General features: G+C 37.7%; 2 protein-coding genes and 1 non-coding gene across 3 annotated transcripts; 1 reads left to right on the top strand and 2 right to left on the bottom strand.

The window, feature by feature from the left end:
* Nucleotides 1–2,502: 2,502 nt before the first annotated feature.
* LOC140891305 (putative pentatricopeptide repeat-containing protein At5g09950) lies at nucleotides 2,503–5,797 on the top strand. Its single transcript, XM_073299741.1, has one exon. It carries the CDS (start codon nucleotides 2,591–2,593, stop codon nucleotides 5,786–5,788), a length of 3,198 nt encoding a protein of 1,065 aa, XP_073155842.1. The 5' UTR covers nucleotides 2,503–2,590; the 3' UTR covers nucleotides 5,789–5,797.
* A 766-nt stretch (nucleotides 5,798–6,563) lies between these two features.
* Nucleotides 6,564–7,702, bottom strand: LOC140888094 (uncharacterized). The gene is made up of 3 exons (XM_073295773.1): nucleotides 7,280–7,702; nucleotides 6,989–7,087; nucleotides 6,564–6,704 (listed from the first exon to the last, which is right to left on the bottom strand). Exons 1-3 carry the CDS (start codon nucleotides 7,700–7,702, stop codon nucleotides 6,564–6,566), a joined length of 663 nt encoding a protein of 220 aa, XP_073151874.1.
* Nucleotides 7,703–10,841: 3,139 nt separating this feature from the next.
* On the bottom strand, nucleotides 10,842–10,946 carry LOC140894109 (small nucleolar RNA R71). Its single transcript, XR_012153659.1, has one exon. It is a non-coding gene; the product is annotated as a small nucleolar RNA R71 (small nucleolar RNA).
* Between the last annotated feature and the right edge of the window lie 7,515 nt (nucleotides 10,947–18,461).

Below are 18,461 nucleotides of genomic sequence, written 5' to 3'. Positions count from 1 at the left end.
ACTCGCACTTCCGGCATGAGGAAAGTCCTTCTTCCTCTTCGCTTTCTTCTTCGCAACAAGTGCGGCATCAATGGGCTTTCGTGGCTGCTGCCATTCATCGTCAGCTCGAACCTGGACCCCAGCCTGAAGGCATAACTCTGAAATAATGCTGGGAAAGAAAAGGCCCAAGGGAGATGACGTATAGATGGAGCGACGAATCTCATTATGAATAAGCCGACCGACATTGATCGGCCACTCCAAACTCAAGGCATACAACAGAATGGCAGTCGCCATGTTCACACTACTCGTATGAGATATAGGCATCAAACGTTTTGCAGCAAATGCAAACCAAGTGGACTAGTTCAACAACAAATATTTTTCAGGAAAATGTATAAATGCAATCGGGTCATGCCAAAGCGCCCCCTCATAGCACAATTGCTGCAAAATTTCATTATAGTCTGGGTCGACCTTCAAACTCTGATACAAACTATCATCAACAGCAGGAGTCTGAAGTAAAGCATTCAATGCATTTTCATCAAAAGAAACTACTTTCCCTCTAACATAGGCTTTACCATCCTCTCTTTCAGCAGCATTAGCATAAAACTCTCTAACTAAAGGCACAACCGCAGCCTTTGGTTGTTGACAAAAAAATTCCCAATTTCTATTCAATATATCGATTGCAACACCACTGTCCCTATGAGTTAATTTGACACCCCTCTCAGGAATAGGGGTGCGATTCAGTTTAGCTCGGTCGTACCTTTATTTTGCAGCGACATTGACAAATTTTCCGGCGATGCCCGAGGAAAACGAAGAAGCCGGAGCTCGCTGGGATGAAGATACACCATCCAACCTTACTCGTTTAGGCCCCATGGAATTGAAAGTGGATTAGCGTATTTCGAAAAGAGTAATTTGAATTTGGTGAAGCGGCCGAACAGATTGAGGAGCGATGAACTGATTGGAGTGGATGGAGGTCCGGTGGTCTGTGTAGTGAATCCACAAGTTGTTGGGACCGGGGTAGATCGCGGGTGATGATGGACGCAACTGATGTACGGCGGATGAGTGGCTCGAATAGATGGAGATCCAGCAGTGATGATGGAGCGGCGGCTTGGTGAAACAGAGGAAATTGGAGGTGCGGCGGAGAAGTTGAATGGATTTCCGGCGAAGAGATCGGCGGCGTGCGGCTGAATCGGCGTAGATGCGGCGGAATTAGTATAGAGGCGGCGGAATCAGTGTAGAGGTATGAGTGAACGTCCATCGTGGAGGAGAACGGCACACAATCGGAGATGATAAGGTGATGTCCGGCGGAGAAGATGGTATTGGGATGCCCGGGATTGCTTAGCCTGCAAGTTTGTGTGATTTTTGAATTATCAGTGATTTGGGGTTTTAGGGTTCGAAGATATTGAGAGAAGAAGGGGGCTTCCCGACTTATTCCATATAAAACCCGCTCGCTCGAGGTGCAGTGAAGAACTTGTGGGAACCCTAAATGTAAGCCGAGTGAAGAAGGTGACAACGGAAGATGAGAGAAGATGAAAGATTAAGAAAGAGAAGGGCTCGGGAAACGGAGAATAATGATAGAAATCTGGGATAATGTGATCAGATCAAGGATCAAGGAACATAATCATACTGTCAGATTTTGAAATATCAGAAAGTCTATCTGGACCAATCCATCAAGAATTCATTGATATAAACATTCCGGTGAGTTTAGTGTACAACCCAATAGCAAAAATGGTCCAGAATCCAGGCTCAATAGCCCATTGGGCCATTAACCTGCAGGGGGCATATGTTGGATCAGAAAATTAAATTATTTCCCCGGCCCAAAGCAAAGAAGAAGTTGAGGCCCAGGTCGTGAAACGTTGGTTCGGCTAAGTTACAAGCCCATAACAAAGACTTAGTCAAAATTGAATAGTGCAAGAATGGGAAGAAACGTGACCCACTATGTGGAGTAGAGCAGTGGGTGGTTATTCAATGGCCCAAAGCAAAACCATCGTCAGGAACAATTCGTAAGGGGATCAACAATTCTATCAACAAACACAGCTCCCAAAAAGCTCTGATTTTTCAACATACTTCTCTGCAAATAATTCATTTATTCATCTATATAGCTTTCTAGAATTTCCAGTGCATTTGTTTAGCACTTCTCGCTGGGTTCCTTGAACTATTAGAGCAAATTATTTTATGTTATTATGGCAAACATGTGCCATTTTGAATTTTCAGTAGCAAATGGTAAATATTCAATTGCTATTATTAATTTTCCTGTCACTTTATTTAAGTTTTTGGTTGTTTAACCGGTGAATTTGAGACCGACGATGAAATCAAAACTCATTTTCGCTTGAGTTTAGAAGTTAGATTTTTAGTTTTATTTATATTTTTATTTGACACTAACACGCTTACAATCAACTTGCTCGAGCCATTTTTGCGTGAAAACACTACTATTATTTCGAATGTTAGTATGTTACTGCTAGATACCGATGGTTACTTTTAACATAAAATTATTCGCTATATTGGCTGCGTATTTTAATTATCTGCTTCGGATGTTCACACTCAGAATTTTGATGGTTCAAAGCTGAAATACGCGCGAAAGAAGTATGAGGAAGAAGGAGAGCATCTGTGCGCAATGTTTTCTCGCAACAAGGTTGTGGCATCGATGCGCAATCTGCGCTGCAAATACCTCGATTCTACTTTCAGTTCACTCGCCAGAGCGTCTCTGTCCTCTCGATCAATCCCACATCAGGGCACGCTTAATGTGTTTTATCAACAATTTGATACTGACAACCACAATCAACCACCCGAAGTTTCACTGGGAGTTTCCTTTTCTCAGAAGTATGAATCTTTGATTGAAAGATTCCGATTTTCCTGCTCCCATTTTGAAGCTAAGCAGTTCCATTCGACAATAATAAAAAATGGGTACGCCAATGATTTGTTTACGACCAATAGTCTCATCAATTTTTATGCTTGGAATGCCGATTTAGCCTCTGCTAAAAGTGTGTTCGATGAAATGTCTGATAAGAATTTGGTGACGTGGGCTTGCTTGATTTCTGGGTGCTCTCACAATGATATGCCTGCAAACGCAATTGCTCTATTTGGAAGGATGTTGGCCGAAGGGTTTATCCCCAATCATTATGCTATTGGAAGTGTGTTAAGGGCGTGCCAGAGGTTAGGAGCTAATGGATCAGGATATGGGCTGCAAATTCATGGTCTAATTTTGAAAACTCGGCATTCAGTTGATGTGGTCGTGTGCAATGTTCTGATCTCGATGTATGCGAACTGTTTTATAGGTTCTGTTGGTTCCGAGTTTGCTCGTCGTGTTTTTGATGGGATAGATTCTAAGAATTCAATTTCGTGGAATTCTATCATTTCGGTTTACTCTCAGCGGGGAGATGCAAATTTGGCTGTTGGCTTTTTCTCTGGGATGCAAATGGAACATGTTGGGTTCGGTTTCAGGCCTAGCGAGTATACATTTGCTAGTCTAATAACTGCCGCAGCTGAATGTCCATGTGTTGATAATGGCTTATTACTGCTCGAGCAACTCCTGGCAAAAATTGAGATGTCTGGGTTTGTGAGAGATCTGTATGTCGGTAGTGCTTTGGTGAATTTATTTGCCAGGTTTGGTTTAATCGAAACTGCAAAGGATATATTTCAGCATATGGGTACGATAAATGCAGTGTCGGTCAATGGATTAATGGTTGGATTGGTGAAGCTTAAGCATGGTGAAGAAGCAGTTGAGCTTTTCATGGAGATGAATGACTTTGTTAGATTGAACCTTGATACTTACGGGAATCTTTTGAGTGCCATTTGTGAGTTCTCGTGTTTGCAAGATGCAAAAAAGAAAGGAAAAGAGGTCCATGGGTATATCACACGAACAGGAATACTTGATGACAGGATTGCTGTTGGGAACAGTTTGATTAATATGTATGCTAAATGTGGTTCAATTGAAGATGCTTGTGCTGTTTTCAGGTTGATGTTGGATAAAGATTCGGTGTCATGGAGTTCCATTATCTCTGCTTTTGACCAAAATGAGTATTTCGAAGACGCAGTGTTAAGTTTTTGCTCCATGAAGAGAGTAGGACTAACGCCTTCAAATTTCACACTGATCAGCTCTTTGAGTTCTTGTGGCAGTATAGGTTGGATCAGGATGGGAGAGCAAATACATTGCGAAGCGGTCAAGTTGGGACTGGATAGTGATGTTTCAGTATCGAATTCTCTTCTTTCCCTATATGCTGCTATTGGACGTGTTACTGAATCCAGGAAAGTGTTTTACTTTATGCCTGAATATGACAATGTGTCATGGAATTCTGTCATCAGGGCATTTAGTGTTTCTGAGACATCTGCTATTGAAGCTGTAAATTATTTCATAGAGATGATGCGAGCTGGAGTTAGTCTAAATAATATCACTTTCATAAACATTCTCATAGCCGTAGCATCTCTATCTCATGTTGAACTTGCGCATCAAATTCATTCGCTGGTGTTAAAGTATCATCTCGTGAGTGATAGTGCCGTTCAGAACTCACTTCTAGCTTGTTATGGCAAGTGTGGGGAGATGAATGACTGTGAAACTATATTTTCAAGAATGTCTGAAAGGGATGATGTGAGTTGGAATTCCATTATCTCCGGATACATACATAACGAGCATTTGGTTGAAGCCGTGGATGCAGTATGGCTTATGCTGCAAAGTGGTCAAAGACTAGACTGTTACACCTTTGCCACTGTTCTTAGTTCTTGTGCTTCTGTTGCAACTTTGGAACATGGCATGGAAGTTCATGCTTGTTCAACTAGAGCTTGTTTGGATGCTGATGTTGTGATCGGTAGTGCTTTGATAGACATGTATGCAAAATGTGGAAGGATAGAATATGCTTCTAGAGTTTTTTATTTAATGCCTCATCGGAACATATACTCTTGGAACTCCATGATATCCAGCTATGCTCGACATGGTGATGGACACGAAGCTCTGGAGATGTTCACACAGATGAAACTTGAAAACCAGCAACCCGATCATGTTACCTTTGTTGGGGTCTTATCGGCTTGTAGTCATGTAGGGTTGGTCAGTCAAGGATACGAACACTTTGAATCCATGACCAAAGTATATGGCCTAACACCAAGAATCGAGCACTTCTCATGTATGGTGGATCTCCTCAGCAGAGCCGCTGAATTTGACAAATTAGAAGAGTTCATGGCTCGAATTACTGTAACCCCAAATGCCCTTATGTGGAGAACCGTTCTTGGAGCATGTAGTCGAGCTAGTGGTCGCCTGATGGATTTAGGCAAGAGGGCTGCTCAAATGATCATTGAGCTGGAACCTCAAAACGCAGTCAATTATGTCCTCCTTGCTAATATGTACGCCTCGGGTGGAGATTGGGTGCACGTTACAGAAACACGACTTGCAATGAGGGATGCTGAAGCAAGGAAAGAGACTGGGTGCAGTTGGGTCACCATGAAAGACTCGGTACATGTCTTTGTATCTGGTGATAAATCACATCGTGATACAGAATCCATATACAAAAAACTTGCTGAATTACACTGGAAAATGAGGGAAATGGGGTACGTTCCGGAGACAAGGTTCGCATTATATGATCTTGAAATGGAGAATAAGGAAGAAGTGTTGAGCTATCACAGTGAGAGGCTTGCAGTTGCTTTTGTTCTTACAAGGAAATCTGAACTGCCGATAAGGATAATGAAAAATCTGAGAGTTTGTGGGGACTGTCACTCTGCGTTTAAATACATATCTAAGATTGTTGGTAGGCGGATCGTGTTGCGGGATTGTAATAGATTTCATCATTTCTTGAATGGTGAATGTTCATGCAATGATTATTGGTAATCATTTGTGATTCGGATGCAGAATAAATCACTTTTTAATTTTATCAACTCTTGGATCAGTGGATGGTAAATTTAAATCTTGATCTCAATTTGAAAATCTCTCACCAAGCTGATTTCTTCCTGTCTCTAAAGAACACAAAAAAGAATAATGGCTCTCCCTTTAAAAAAAATAAAATAAAATTCATTCCATGCATCATTGTGTTGTGTTTAATGACATATTGTACTGCAGAGATACGGAGGTGAATGTTAGGAAGGCAATGTAAATTATGTATTTTTCGGGTTCTTATACAATTAATTACTTAAATTATATTTTGTGAAACCCCGGAATTTTAAGGAGTATAATGTAATAAAATCTTGTTTTTTCTTGATAATCTTGAAAATGACTGTATCTTGATAAATTAATATCAATAATATTGAATTTGTAAAGTTTGGATATCCAGATAAAATAGATGCTAGATAATCAGATTGGACTATTAAGTTATTTGCAACCAAGGAGTCAAATATTGGAGATAGAATTATATTCAAACTTTGTAAACTAGGTGTCCTAGTTGGACCCAACTACTATTGGTGTCTATAAATATAGACCCTCAGACCTTAAGAAAAATACACCACGAGAATTTTCTCTAAATTTTCGAGTAAGCTTGGGTTAGGGAAGAGGCGAAACGATGCAGAAATTTTCTTCAAGTTCGAAAACGCAGCACTTCGTCCAGAACTTATTGTCAATGCTACAAAGTTCAGTTTGATTTCCACCGTTCAGATTGTAGCATAAGATGTTATCAATATTCAGTCCAAATTTCAGTACGATCCAACGGTAACAATTCCACATACGATCTTTGCAAGAATTCTGCATATATTGTATTTGGGAAAGAAGCAGCTTCTGTTGGTGGTCCATAAATGGATTCAAATGGCTTCAAAACCTGATCTTCACCGTTGACAATTTAGATAACGTTCTTACTGACCAAATTTCACTTCGATCCAATGGTTCGATATGTCTCTGACCTTTCTGAAATTTGATTGAATTTTCGGTAAGTGGGCTTTGTCTTTTAAAGAAATACATATTTTAAAAATTCGATCATTCAAAATATTTTTAAATCTTGTTAAGTACTTTCTACTCTTGAATGCACAACGTCATTGACTCATCCTTCTTGCGCACAAACAACACTTGTGCACCCCAAGGTGACACACTCGATCAGATGAATACCTTGTCCAGCAATTCCTGCAACTGATCTTTCAACTCTTTCATCTTAGTCGGTGATAATCTGTACGGTGCTTTGGAAACTGGCGTAGTTCCAGGTACCAACTATATTCCAAACTCCACTTCCCTGACTGGAGGTAATCCCGCAACATCATCAGTAAAAACCTCATGAAAATTCTTCACTGCCTCAACTTCTTCAAGTTAATTAGGTCGAGGTAACTCCTGATCACTAGAGATACTCGCTAGGAAGCCTGTACACTTATTCATCAACTGTTAGGCCATACTTATCGAGATCACCTGAGATAAATTCCTCCTCGGTGCAGCATAGAACACAAACGATTTTCCATTCTGAACTCTCAAGAAAACTGTTTGCTGCTTAAAATATATGGTAGCCTCATACTGAGACAACCAATCCATCCCAAAGATCACATCAAAATCCGCCATATCTAAAACTATGAAATCTGCACACAAATCCTGGTCCTGCATCTGAATCTTACAATTTCTCACCATACTGTTACTCTTCAATTCCTCCCCTGAAGGCAACGACATACTAAACCCCGAAATGGACTTATCCGGCACTACTCCCAATTTAGTCAAGAATTTAACAAACATGAAAGAATGCGTAGCTCCAGTATTTATCAAAACATGAGAAGGAAAACTGGAAATACTAATCATACCTATGCCAATAGCAGAGTTTGAATCCACTTGATCCTGGGTCATGGCAAAAACTCTTCCCTTCACTGGCTCCTTAGACTACGGACAATCCTTCTGGAAGTGTCCTTACTTCTAGCATAGAAAGCAGAAATTCAATCCCAACATACATTGGCCTGGGTGAAACTTTCCACACTTCTGGCAGGCTGTTCCGGTAGTAGCTTTTGGATCATTAATCGCCATTGGTATCGGACCTTGCTGCAAAAGCACGGTTTCATTCTACAAAATTAAGTGATTTTAAACATGTTAGAAAATGTCATATAATTTAAAGTGTCAAAACATGTTTAAGGAGTCATTATTTGATAAAAATAAGTGTAAAATCAGATCCGGAACGTCCAAAAATGGTAGGGTAGGTCCCGGGGGTCCCGGGGTCCAAAACCAGTTCGGAAGCATGACAAATAGTTCGGAGCTTTCGAGCAGATCGGAGCTTCCGATCCTGCGATCGGAGCTTTAGATCTCCAGAAACAGGTGTCAAGGTGGTTTGAACACATAGCCGCATGCAGAAGATCGGAGCTTCCGATCGTGCGATTGGAGCTTCCGATCGCAGCCGTCCGAAACGTGGCATGCATGCACAGATCAGAGCTTCCGATCATGCGATCGGAGCTTTCGATCGTGGCCTATAAATAGGGGTTCCGAGGGCAACATTTTCACATCCAATTCAAGTTTCTCTATCGGTCTTCGGTGTATTCTAGGGGTTTTGGGGTGTTTCTAGCCTTCCAAGGCTTGGTCCGAAGGTTGGCGAGGTGCCTCGGTGTTGCGGCGGAAAGGTGCCCAAGCTCTGGGGCAGTCGTCATCAGAGGGCTGACGAAGGACCCAGGTATAGCTCTAGCTCCTTATAGTAAATAGAGAGTATGTTATAGCGTAGTTAAGAATTTTAGAATAAGATTATAATGCATGAGTACTTTGCATTGTAGTACGGACGATAGGCTTGGACATAGAGCTGGTCTAGCTTGACTAGTGTATGAGGAACGAAAGTATTATTCGAGATATCCAGATTGAGTATGCATGTATTATGTGTTTGCATGGATTATGTGATTGCATTTTATATGTCTTTATATACAGCATGTCTTGACTGTATGTTGCATACATGAGTATATTGAGTCTGTATCATTGTATTTTCCTTATCTTGTCAGTAGATGGTTGGACTCATGGATTCGTGTAAGTTCACCAATATTAGTTGGACACCTGAGCTCGTGTCAGGTCACTGATATTTGGTTGGACACATTGACTTGTGTTAGGTCACCATCAGGGCATTTGGGTATGTCGGTCACCTCCTGTAGCGATGGCTCAGCGTGGCACATACCAGGGCCCAAGTTTATTCTTGACCATAGTATCTTGGTACCCAGTTCACTTGCATACATGAACATATAATACCGTATAATCATATTCTCGTACTGAGATTTTCATGCTCATGTCCCGTACATTGTTGTGTTTGGACACCCTATTCCATGTGGCAGGTTTGCGGTTGGATGAGGCGTGTGGTTCTAGGAGGGCTTAGACGATTGATGGCCAGCAAAGATATTTGTCTATGTTTATTGATATGTCGACATTTTCCTAAGTTTACTTGGATTAAATTGTCAGGATTATGTGCGTTTTGATTGATTAAATTCATTTTATAGTTCCTAATCATTGTATGTGATTTGATGAAGGTAAAGAGAATAAATGGAGCAAAGGATGGAAGAAAAACGCAAAAAAGGAAGAATTTGGAGTAGGAGAAGAGCCGCAAGAATGAATTACGAAGCAGCAATGGTCAAAAATTTATTTTTGATGCTAGATATATTTAAATCAGATCTCCACAGTTCAAAATAAAGTTCAAGATGTTTTGAAACTGTTGTCCAATCGATCCGACGGCTAGAACTCCAGTTATGAATTTTTACAAATCGTTGCGCGCTGGACAGAAACTTGCTCGCTCGATCCGTATTTTTTTACCGATCGGGCGAGAACTCTAATGCAGGAAAAAAATTATATTTGGCAGAAAGTTGATCGCTCGATTAGAGACTTTTTGCCGCTCGAGCGAGGCATCGCGCAGACTCAGAAATAAGACATTTTGGGAATTAAAATCCTTGACTTTTCGGTCTTTATTTTGTGGGCTTTTCAAGCCATATAAATAGAAGATGAAACATCAGAGTTTGGAATGATCTTTTGACGGCTGAAGAGTAGAGAATAGGTCTTGGTGGTTTGGTTTTATCTTCCTTGTTCTTAGATTCAATTTTTTCTTCATTTCTTCTAAGTTTTAGTGCTTGGTAGAGGAAGACAAACCCTTTAAAGTTTATTTATTTCGTGAGATTTTGACTTTCATTGCTTGATTTTTATTTGAGTATCAAGAGTTTTTTGGAATTGATTGCCATGATTGTGTGTTTGATTATTTGATTGATCACCTGATGATTTTTCATAAAATCTATAGCTAAATTAGATATCAAATTCGTAATTGTTTGATCCCTCTAATTTGTGATGCAACTATGATTAATAATTTTTGCTTGTGAATTTGTTAATTCATAGGAACATCTCTTGACTAGATTAAATACAATCGCTTGTGTTTTGTTGTTTAGCTTCATAAATTTCACTAGTTTGAATGCTACCTTGAATTTAAATCTCAATCGCTTGTATTTTGGTTAAGTCATTGGTAAGGGTTAATTTAGAACGCTTGTGTCTAATTAACTAAAATTAAGGTGAGATAGGAACTAAATTTCCAATGATGAATATTCAATGAGAGTTAATTATTTTTAGGGAGTCGATGATCTAGTGAATAACTTCAAATGTGTAGTCGACCGATACCAAGACTTGTTTTAATTAATTGTTTCGTTATTATTTTAATATTTCATGCTAGTGAAAAAATTTATTTTATTTGCTTTTAATTTTAGTTAGTTAATTCCAAAATCCAAAAAACCCCTTGATTTATTTTTAGAAATTTTAAGAACACAATAAATTGCACCTTCTTCGTGGGAATGATCCCTACTCTTGCTACTACATATTTATTTCTTTGAGTTCAGTTGGGTTAATTTGGGCGCGATACGAATAAGAGCAACCAAATTTTGGCGCCGTTTTCGGGGGAATGCGTTTAATTTATTTGTGTTTTTGTTTTTATTTTCTTCACCGTTTTCTAATCTGTTTTTGTAAGAATTCATATGGTGTAATACTTCGAGATGTCAAATTGATAAGTATTCACAAGTTTTATCCAGCAACACGGAGAGCCATTCTACGCAGCATGGGAGAGATTCAAGGATTTGGCAACCATCTTTCGGTATCATCATTTTTCTAACTATTCTCTCCTTACATTTTTTCTTGAGGGTTTGGATGCAGTGACAAGAAGATAGGTAATTGATGGAGCTTTCACAACCGGTACTCCACTATTTTGCCGAGATGATGATAGTATGATACACCTGTTGGATGATATGGCAGAATTTTACTATCACCGATATTGGGATCTTAAAACACAGGCATGGAGCCACCAATACCCACAAGATACTCAATACCCGGATTTTACATACCAACCATTCGAGCTTCAAAAGGAGGAGGGAAGTTGTTCTCAATTGATCTTACATCTGCTAGAGGATTTAATGAGCAATTTTGTGGCATCGACTGAGACAGCTATAGAAGATCTAATAAATTCTAGATGCCACCTTGTGGAAAAAATAGAGAATATCAAGAGATAAATCCTCCATGAACACCAAGAACAAGAAGTGAAGCAATATACTCAAGCAGTGAACAACTCAATTTGGTTCGATGATGATGACTCAGAGAACCAGGATTGGGAGTGCGAATCAAATCATGCTGATGATTTAGAGGTGTTTGAGTCTTCTCTTCTTATTGAACCTCAGTCAAAAGATGCTATGAAAGAAATATGGTATGATGGAAATATGTTTCCACTCAAGTTTGAGGATGATGGAGTTCAAGATTCTATCGATTTGAGCTCATCGATAGTATTATCATACACACATTCCCAAGATCCTTCCCTTCCATCAATACTAGTTTCAAAAGATGTTGGCGTCCGAGAGCCCAACGATATTTTCTCTTCCCATGTTTACCAGCTACTATGGAGTGTTATTGAGGTGACGAGCTTAAACTGTATACATCTAGCCAAGCTTGAGAGCACATGGAACAAAGACCCATTTGTGGTTTCTTATGACACTTATTTTAGGCGTCAACCGCTCTTTGAGAAGTGCTTCTGAGGGTCAAGCTGAAGATTGAGAATCATGCGCTGCTTGGGAGGCAAACCAAGGGGAGTATTTTTTTTCCATATCTTTTATTTTATTTGTTTCTTTTTTGTTTTTCTTTAGTGTTATTTTTACTTAAATTGGGGACAATGTAAGATCTTAAATATGGGGGAGAGAACTTAGCCAGTCATTGAGAGGATGTAGCCGGTTTTAGAAAAAAAACTTTTTTTAGAGCTCATAGTTAGTAATGAATATGACTGTTGAAATTCAATAGCCTATGATGATGAAGTTTTGTTAAAAAAAAAAAATTGTGCTCTTGATTGGACATGAGAACCGTAGGTTGAATTGTGAATAATCTTAAGCCCACATGTTAGACCAGTGAAATGTAGCGAATTAATTGATGATGTTTGTATCTGTTGGACCATTGCACGACAATAGGTGTTTGTTGATCTTGATAGTGTTTTTTGAGTTGTAATGATTTTTATGATATTGCATGTACGATCTTGGGCGCACTTGTTAAAACTTTTTAATTAAAATTTTTGAGAAAAATAAAATTGGCTCCATCTGGGTTTTGAACAAGTGATTGAAATCCTAGTCGCCTTGTTCTTGACTAAGTATGCGGATTTAATGGGGTTAAAATTTTGAAAATTTTTAAAAATGACAATTCCATCCAGTCTTGGAAAGTGATTGAAATTCTATTCACTGTTCCATGGCTAATTTTTCGGATTCAATGGGATTGTAGCTCCATCCGGGCTATAGACGAGGGGATTGAAATTCGAATCCTATCATAGTTATAGCTAAGTTTACGGTTAATTATTGGGGCTTAAGAAAAATCAGGTGCAAAATCCGGAGGTGCATAATTATATCTCAAGATAGTTGTGTTGTGTTTAAAGATTGTTGAAAGGAAGGGGCTCTTGATGGTAATACTCACACTGATGTGTCATAGATCGGCAAACAGTCTTAAAACTATGTCTTTTGAAGTTTCATGTAGCTAGAATAACATGACACACACACACACGTTCACACTTGACTGGAGGTGTATTGTGGAAAATCAATAGTATTCGTAAGTTTGTTTTTGTATGTTGGAACTATTCGGAGGCTATGATGTCATGATTTGTCCTTTCTTATGTTTTTGTTATGTTTGCATATTATTTTTGCATGACTTACTCGAGGGCGAGCAAAGGTTTAAGTATGGGGAAGTTTGATATGTCAACATTTTTCTATGTTTACTTGGATTAAATTTTCAGGATTAGGTGCGTTTTGATTGATTAAATTCATTTTATAGTTTCTAATATGTGATTTGATGAAGGTAAAGAGAATAAATTGAGCAAAGGATGGAAGAAAATCGCAGAAAAAGGAAGAATTTGGAGTAGGAGAAGAGCCGCAAGAATGAATTACGGAGCAGCAATGGTCAAAATTTTATTTTTGATGATAGAGATATTTAAATTCGATCTCCACCGTTCAAAATGAAGTTCAAGATGTTTTGAAGCTATTTTCCAAATCCGTAATTTTTTAACGATCGAGCGAGACCTGTGCTGCGGGAAAAAAATATATTTGGCAGAAAGTTGATCGCTCGATCGGAGACTTTTTGCCGCTCGAGCGAGGCGTCGCGCAAATTCAGAAATAGGAAATTTTTGGAATTAAAATCTTTGACTTTTCGGTCTTTATTTCGTGGGCTTTTCAAGCCATATAAATATATGATAAAACATCACAGTTTGAAATGATCTTTTGACGGCTGAAGAGTAGAGAATAGGTCTTGGTGGCTTGGTTTTATCTTCCTTGTTCTTAGATTCAATTTCTTCTTCAATTCTTCTAAGTTTTAGTTCTTGGTAGAAGAAGACAAACCCTTTGAAGTTTATTTATTTTGTGAGATTTTGATTTTCATTGTTTGATTTTTTGAGTATCAATAGTTGTTTGGAATTGATTGTCATGCTTGTGTGTTTGATTATCAGATTGATTACCTTATGATTTTTCATACAATCTACAGTTAAATTAGATATCAAATTTATAATTGTTTGATCTCTCTAATTTGTGAAGCAACTATGATTAATAATTTCCGCTTGTGAGTTTGTTAATTCGTAGGAACATCTCTTGACTAGATTAAATACAACCGCTTGTGTTTGTGTTGTTTAGCTTCATCAATTTCACTAGTTTGAATGCTACCTTGAATTTAAATCTCAATCGCTTGTATATTGGTTAATTCATTAGTAAGGGTTATTTTAGAACGCTTGTGTCTAATTAACTAAAATTAAGGTGAGATAGGAATTAAATTTCCAATGATGAATATTCAATGAGAGTTAATTATTTTTAGGAAGCCGATGATCGAGTGAATAACTTCAAGGGTGTAGTCGACCGATACTAAGGCTTGTTTTAATTAATTGTTTCGTTATTATTTTAATATTGCATGCTAGTGATAAAATTTATTTTATTTTCTTTTAATTTTAGTTAGTTAATTCCAAAATCCAAAAAACCGCTTTATTTATTTTTAATAATTTTAAGAACACAATAAATTGTACCTTCCTCGTGGGAATGATCCCTACTCTCACTGCTACATATTTATTTGTTTGAATTTAGTTGGGTTAATTTGGGGGCGATACGACTAAGCGCTACCAAATTTTGGTGCCGTTTTCGGGGAAGGCGTTTAATTTATTTGTGTTTTTGTTTTTATTTTCTTCACCGTTTTCTAATCTGTTTTTGCAAGAATTCTTATGGTGTAATACTTTGAGATGTCAAATCGACAAGTATTCACAATTTTTATCCAGCAACACGGAGGGCCATTCTACGCAGCATGGGAGAGATTCAAGGGTTTGGCAACCATCTTCCGGTATCATGATTTTTCTAAATATTCTCTCCTTACATTTTTTCTTGAGGGTTTGGATGTAGTGACAAGAATATGGGTAATTGATGGAGCTTTCACAACCGGTACTCCACTATTTTTCCGAGATGATGATAGTCCCAAATTGATCTTCATAGTGAAACTAGTAGTTTGTTGTTGGATGAGTCTTGTAGTTTTTCTATTCAATTGAGTCCAATGGATGTTCTTGAGGATCAATTGTGATATGAATCTAGAAGAAGTTCGAAGATTCATAAATTTCCAAGATTTTCTCCATGATTTACAATCGAGAGTTGAAGGGTTTGGAATTCATGGGAATCAAGTTTAAATACTTAAAGATCAACTTGGGAGTTTCCTATGCGTCCTTGAATTGCTAAAAATCAAAAAGAATGAAGAAAATAAATTTTGGACAGGAGGATTCTTGCCCGAGCGCATTATTCATCCGCTCGAGCGAGCCCCTTAAGAGTTCTCGGGCAGAGCGTTTATCGCTCGAGCGAGCTCAGGAAAGTTCGCGAGGCAGAGTCTTCCTCGCTCGAGCGAGCGAGTATCCGGGAAAAACACACACTTTGGCGTGTCGTGTGTGCATGGCTTTTTGATAAGTTTTGTCTATTTTTTAGTATTTTAGACCTACTAGGAAACTTTTTGTAAGACCCGAAAATATTAAATTATTAATGACGGGATTTGAGAATTAAATTCCATGCAAATATTGATTTGAGAAGTTATGGGAATTATACATTTAATTTCCGAGCCGAAAATATTTAATTTGAGAATTGACGGATTTTGAAAATTAAATTCCGAGAATTCTTAAATTAAAATATTAAATATTCGATTTGAATATTTATGGAATTTAATATTAAATTCCAAGTTTTGAGAATTATTATGATTTAATTCGGAAGTGAAAAGTTTCAAGGGTTAAAGTGTAAAAGGCCGGGATTAATTGATTTAATCCGAATTTATTTAATTTTAATCCGAGTATATTTAATTTGGGAATATTTAGAGTTTTGATTTAAATTCTAATATTATTAAATTATTTAGGATTGAAATTGAATTAAAAAGAAGGGCGAGGATTGAATTAAATTAATAAAGACTTGATGGACTAAATTGAAATTTATGCAATACATATCTGATTTTAATGAGATTATCAGCATGTCAACGTGTACAAGGCATAAGGAATTCAGAATTTTGAGCAGAGAAGCCGAAGCCTTTTCTTTTCTTTGAAATTCTGAGTTTCAAAACCCCGTAACTTTTGATCCGATCGTTCGATTTCAATTCCGAAAAGTGTTCTGGAATTCTTAAGATGAAGGCTATGATTTGATGTAAGTATTCTTATGATTTAGTAAGGTTTCGAAATGATGATGGAACAGAACTCAGAAATGACATTGAAACCTTGTGTTTTGAATTCGGTATCGAATACGGCTTGACGATTTGATGTTGTATGAACTTGTTATAATTTCCAGCATATATTTCGAGATGTATATCTTCTGAGATGCTGGTTTAGGATGATATGATGCTGATATATTATGGTTAAGATTGTTAGAATTGATTTGATATCGTTTCGGTTACCGATTTTGTACCGTTATGCCGTCGATTCAAGATTTTTATCAACTTTAAAGTTAGATTGATTAAGCTGGACATTCCTTGAGTTGTGAGTGATAATCATAACTTGGAAATACTTCATTTTAGATGAGTGTTGAAGGTTATCGAGTTGAGAATTCAGAATTCATTTCGTAAAGATTTGAAGTGATTTTGATCTTGAGAAATGAATGGAAATTTAATGACATTTGATGTAGTGCTTGAGCCGAACCTGAAGTATATTGTTTGCTGATATTTGGAGCTTATGATCACTTTAATTTCAGATGTTTAGTGAAGTGTGATGACTAGAGAATTCAACCTTGAACCGAGAATGATTTGCTCAAGTTGAAGTTGTTTCTATCTTGAAGATGGAATGAGGAATTTGAGCAGAGGTGATGAATGTTTCTTGATGTAGATTGATCAGATGTGAAATATCTACAATGCAATGAAACGAAAGGTATAAGACGACATCTCGAGTCAGGGAGTTTGAAACTCAAGATCGATTATTCTTGAGTTGTCCCGCAAAAACCACATACTTGTTTATGTTTCGATTTGATTTTGATGTTGTCGATCCATCCCAGGTAGTGGATCTTTGATTTGAGTCGATATGATTATGATACGAGATGATATTGAATTTATTCTATGGCGAGGTCGGAGGGTGACCTTATTTTCGAATTCGGAAAGATTTCGATAGATGGATATCCATGTCAAGATCGGATACAAATCTTGATGGCAACGACGATATATGAATCAATTCTTAATCGAGATATGCGTTATTTACTATATTGTTGAGTCGTTTACAATTAGAGTTGATATGAATTTATTTAACGCATTTATATGTCGATTATACTGGGAATGTTTTCTCACCGGAGTTTATCCGACTGTTGCTTTGTTTTGTATGTGTGCATTGCAACAGATGAGGCAGGAACTAGTCTGAGATGACGTTGATAGCTCGGGAGCGAGACTTAGCATGTGTGGACTCGGGTTTTAAGTAGAAGAATGGTAGTTAGATAGCATTGAATTTGACATGAAACTTGTAATTTAGAAGCTCACTTTTGAGACTTGGTATAGCTTGTAGTTTCATGCTTTTTATGCTATTCGTTTGATGTAATAAACGCATGATTTATTACTTGACACTACATACGTGTTTATGTGCATGAGTTAGAATTGATAAACCAAGATTTGAGTTGATATTGAATTGATTTGGGATTGGATTTTTAGCTTTGACAGCAAAATAATTTATGTTGTTTTTCTGGGCAGACAGGCCGCTAGATCGGTTGAATCTTACCGATCTAGCGAGACCTGATTTTTCCAAAACAGAGAAGCTGAAAAATGTACCCGCTAGATCGGTAAGATCTTACCGATCTAGCCGAGCACAATTGACAAAAAAAAAATGGAGTATTCTTTTTATATATGATTAATGAGTATTCTTTTTATATATGATTAATTGTTGTTAATCATTCATTTCCCTAATATGAGATTAGCAACCCGAGGTCCCCACAACAGGTGGTATCAGAGCGTAAGTTTCTTGCACTGAGATAGAAGTTGAGCGGGGTAGATTGAGTCGCATGCATTTATAGTATTGCATGATTATGCATTACTTGATTTGATGATTCGATGATTTGATGAATTGCATGTGAGCATGATCTACTTTCGAAATTAAACTACCTGATTTACTGATTTGTAAATTTTTGAATTTCTCACTGATTTTGTTATAAGATTTCCTTGGGTGATGTAAGCACCCAGAATTGAATAGAACAGTGCTCTTTGGGTGATGTAAGCACCCCAGACTGAACAGAATTGTATGGTCAGATTGAACAGAACTTTATTGCTCAGCTGAATGAAGTACCTCCGATTGAACAGAACAGTATATCAGCAAATGAATAGATGTTATTGCAGTTAGAAGTTGGTTTGCAGAGCTGAATCAGTTGTGCCAATATTTTGAATATACAGATGTATGATGTATCAGATTGATTATATACCAACTTCGAGACCTAACAACCAGCTGATGTATTTTGATGAAGAAATGCTGAGAGAGCAGAGGTATATTGATTTGTTGGTAAGTGCTTAGAACAGAGATTTGTTCATGGTTCTTTGCCACAACAGATAGAAATGAAGAGAAACAGAAGATTATGCCAAGAAAACATGAAATGCTCATTTGAAGGTAAGGCTCTTAAGATTCATTGAATTTGGAATGATAACAAAAGAA

The sequence above is a fragment of the Henckelia pumila genome, chromosome 3, assembly GCF_033568475.1.
Source record: "Henckelia pumila isolate YLH828 chromosome 3, ASM3356847v2, whole genome shotgun sequence".
In the NCBI taxonomy this organism is placed as follows: domain Eukaryota; kingdom Viridiplantae; phylum Streptophyta; class Magnoliopsida; order Lamiales; family Gesneriaceae; genus Henckelia; species Henckelia pumila.
The sequence above is the reverse complement of the archived record's forward strand: the minus strand, read 5'-3'. Positions and strand labels throughout refer to the sequence as shown.

Excerpts from the sequence above, each read along its gene's own strand:
- LOC140888094 (XM_073295773.1), bottom strand. The coding sequence starts at position 7,702 with ATGACCCAGGATCAAGTGGATTCAAACTCTGCTATTGGCATAGGTATG. Across the intron at positions 7,088-7,279 it reads CGAGGAGGAATTTATCTCAG|TTGGTACCTGGAACTACGCC; the intron begins GTGATCTCGATA and ends TTTGGAATATAG. Across the intron at positions 6,705-6,988 it reads TGCAGGAATTGCTGGACAAG|GTTTTGAAGCCATTTGAATC; the intron begins GTATTCATCTGA and ends GGTGAAGATCAG.
- LOC140891305 (XM_073299741.1), top strand. The coding sequence starts at position 2,591 with ATGTTTTCTCGCAACAAGGTTGTGGCATCGATGCGCAATCTGCGCTGC.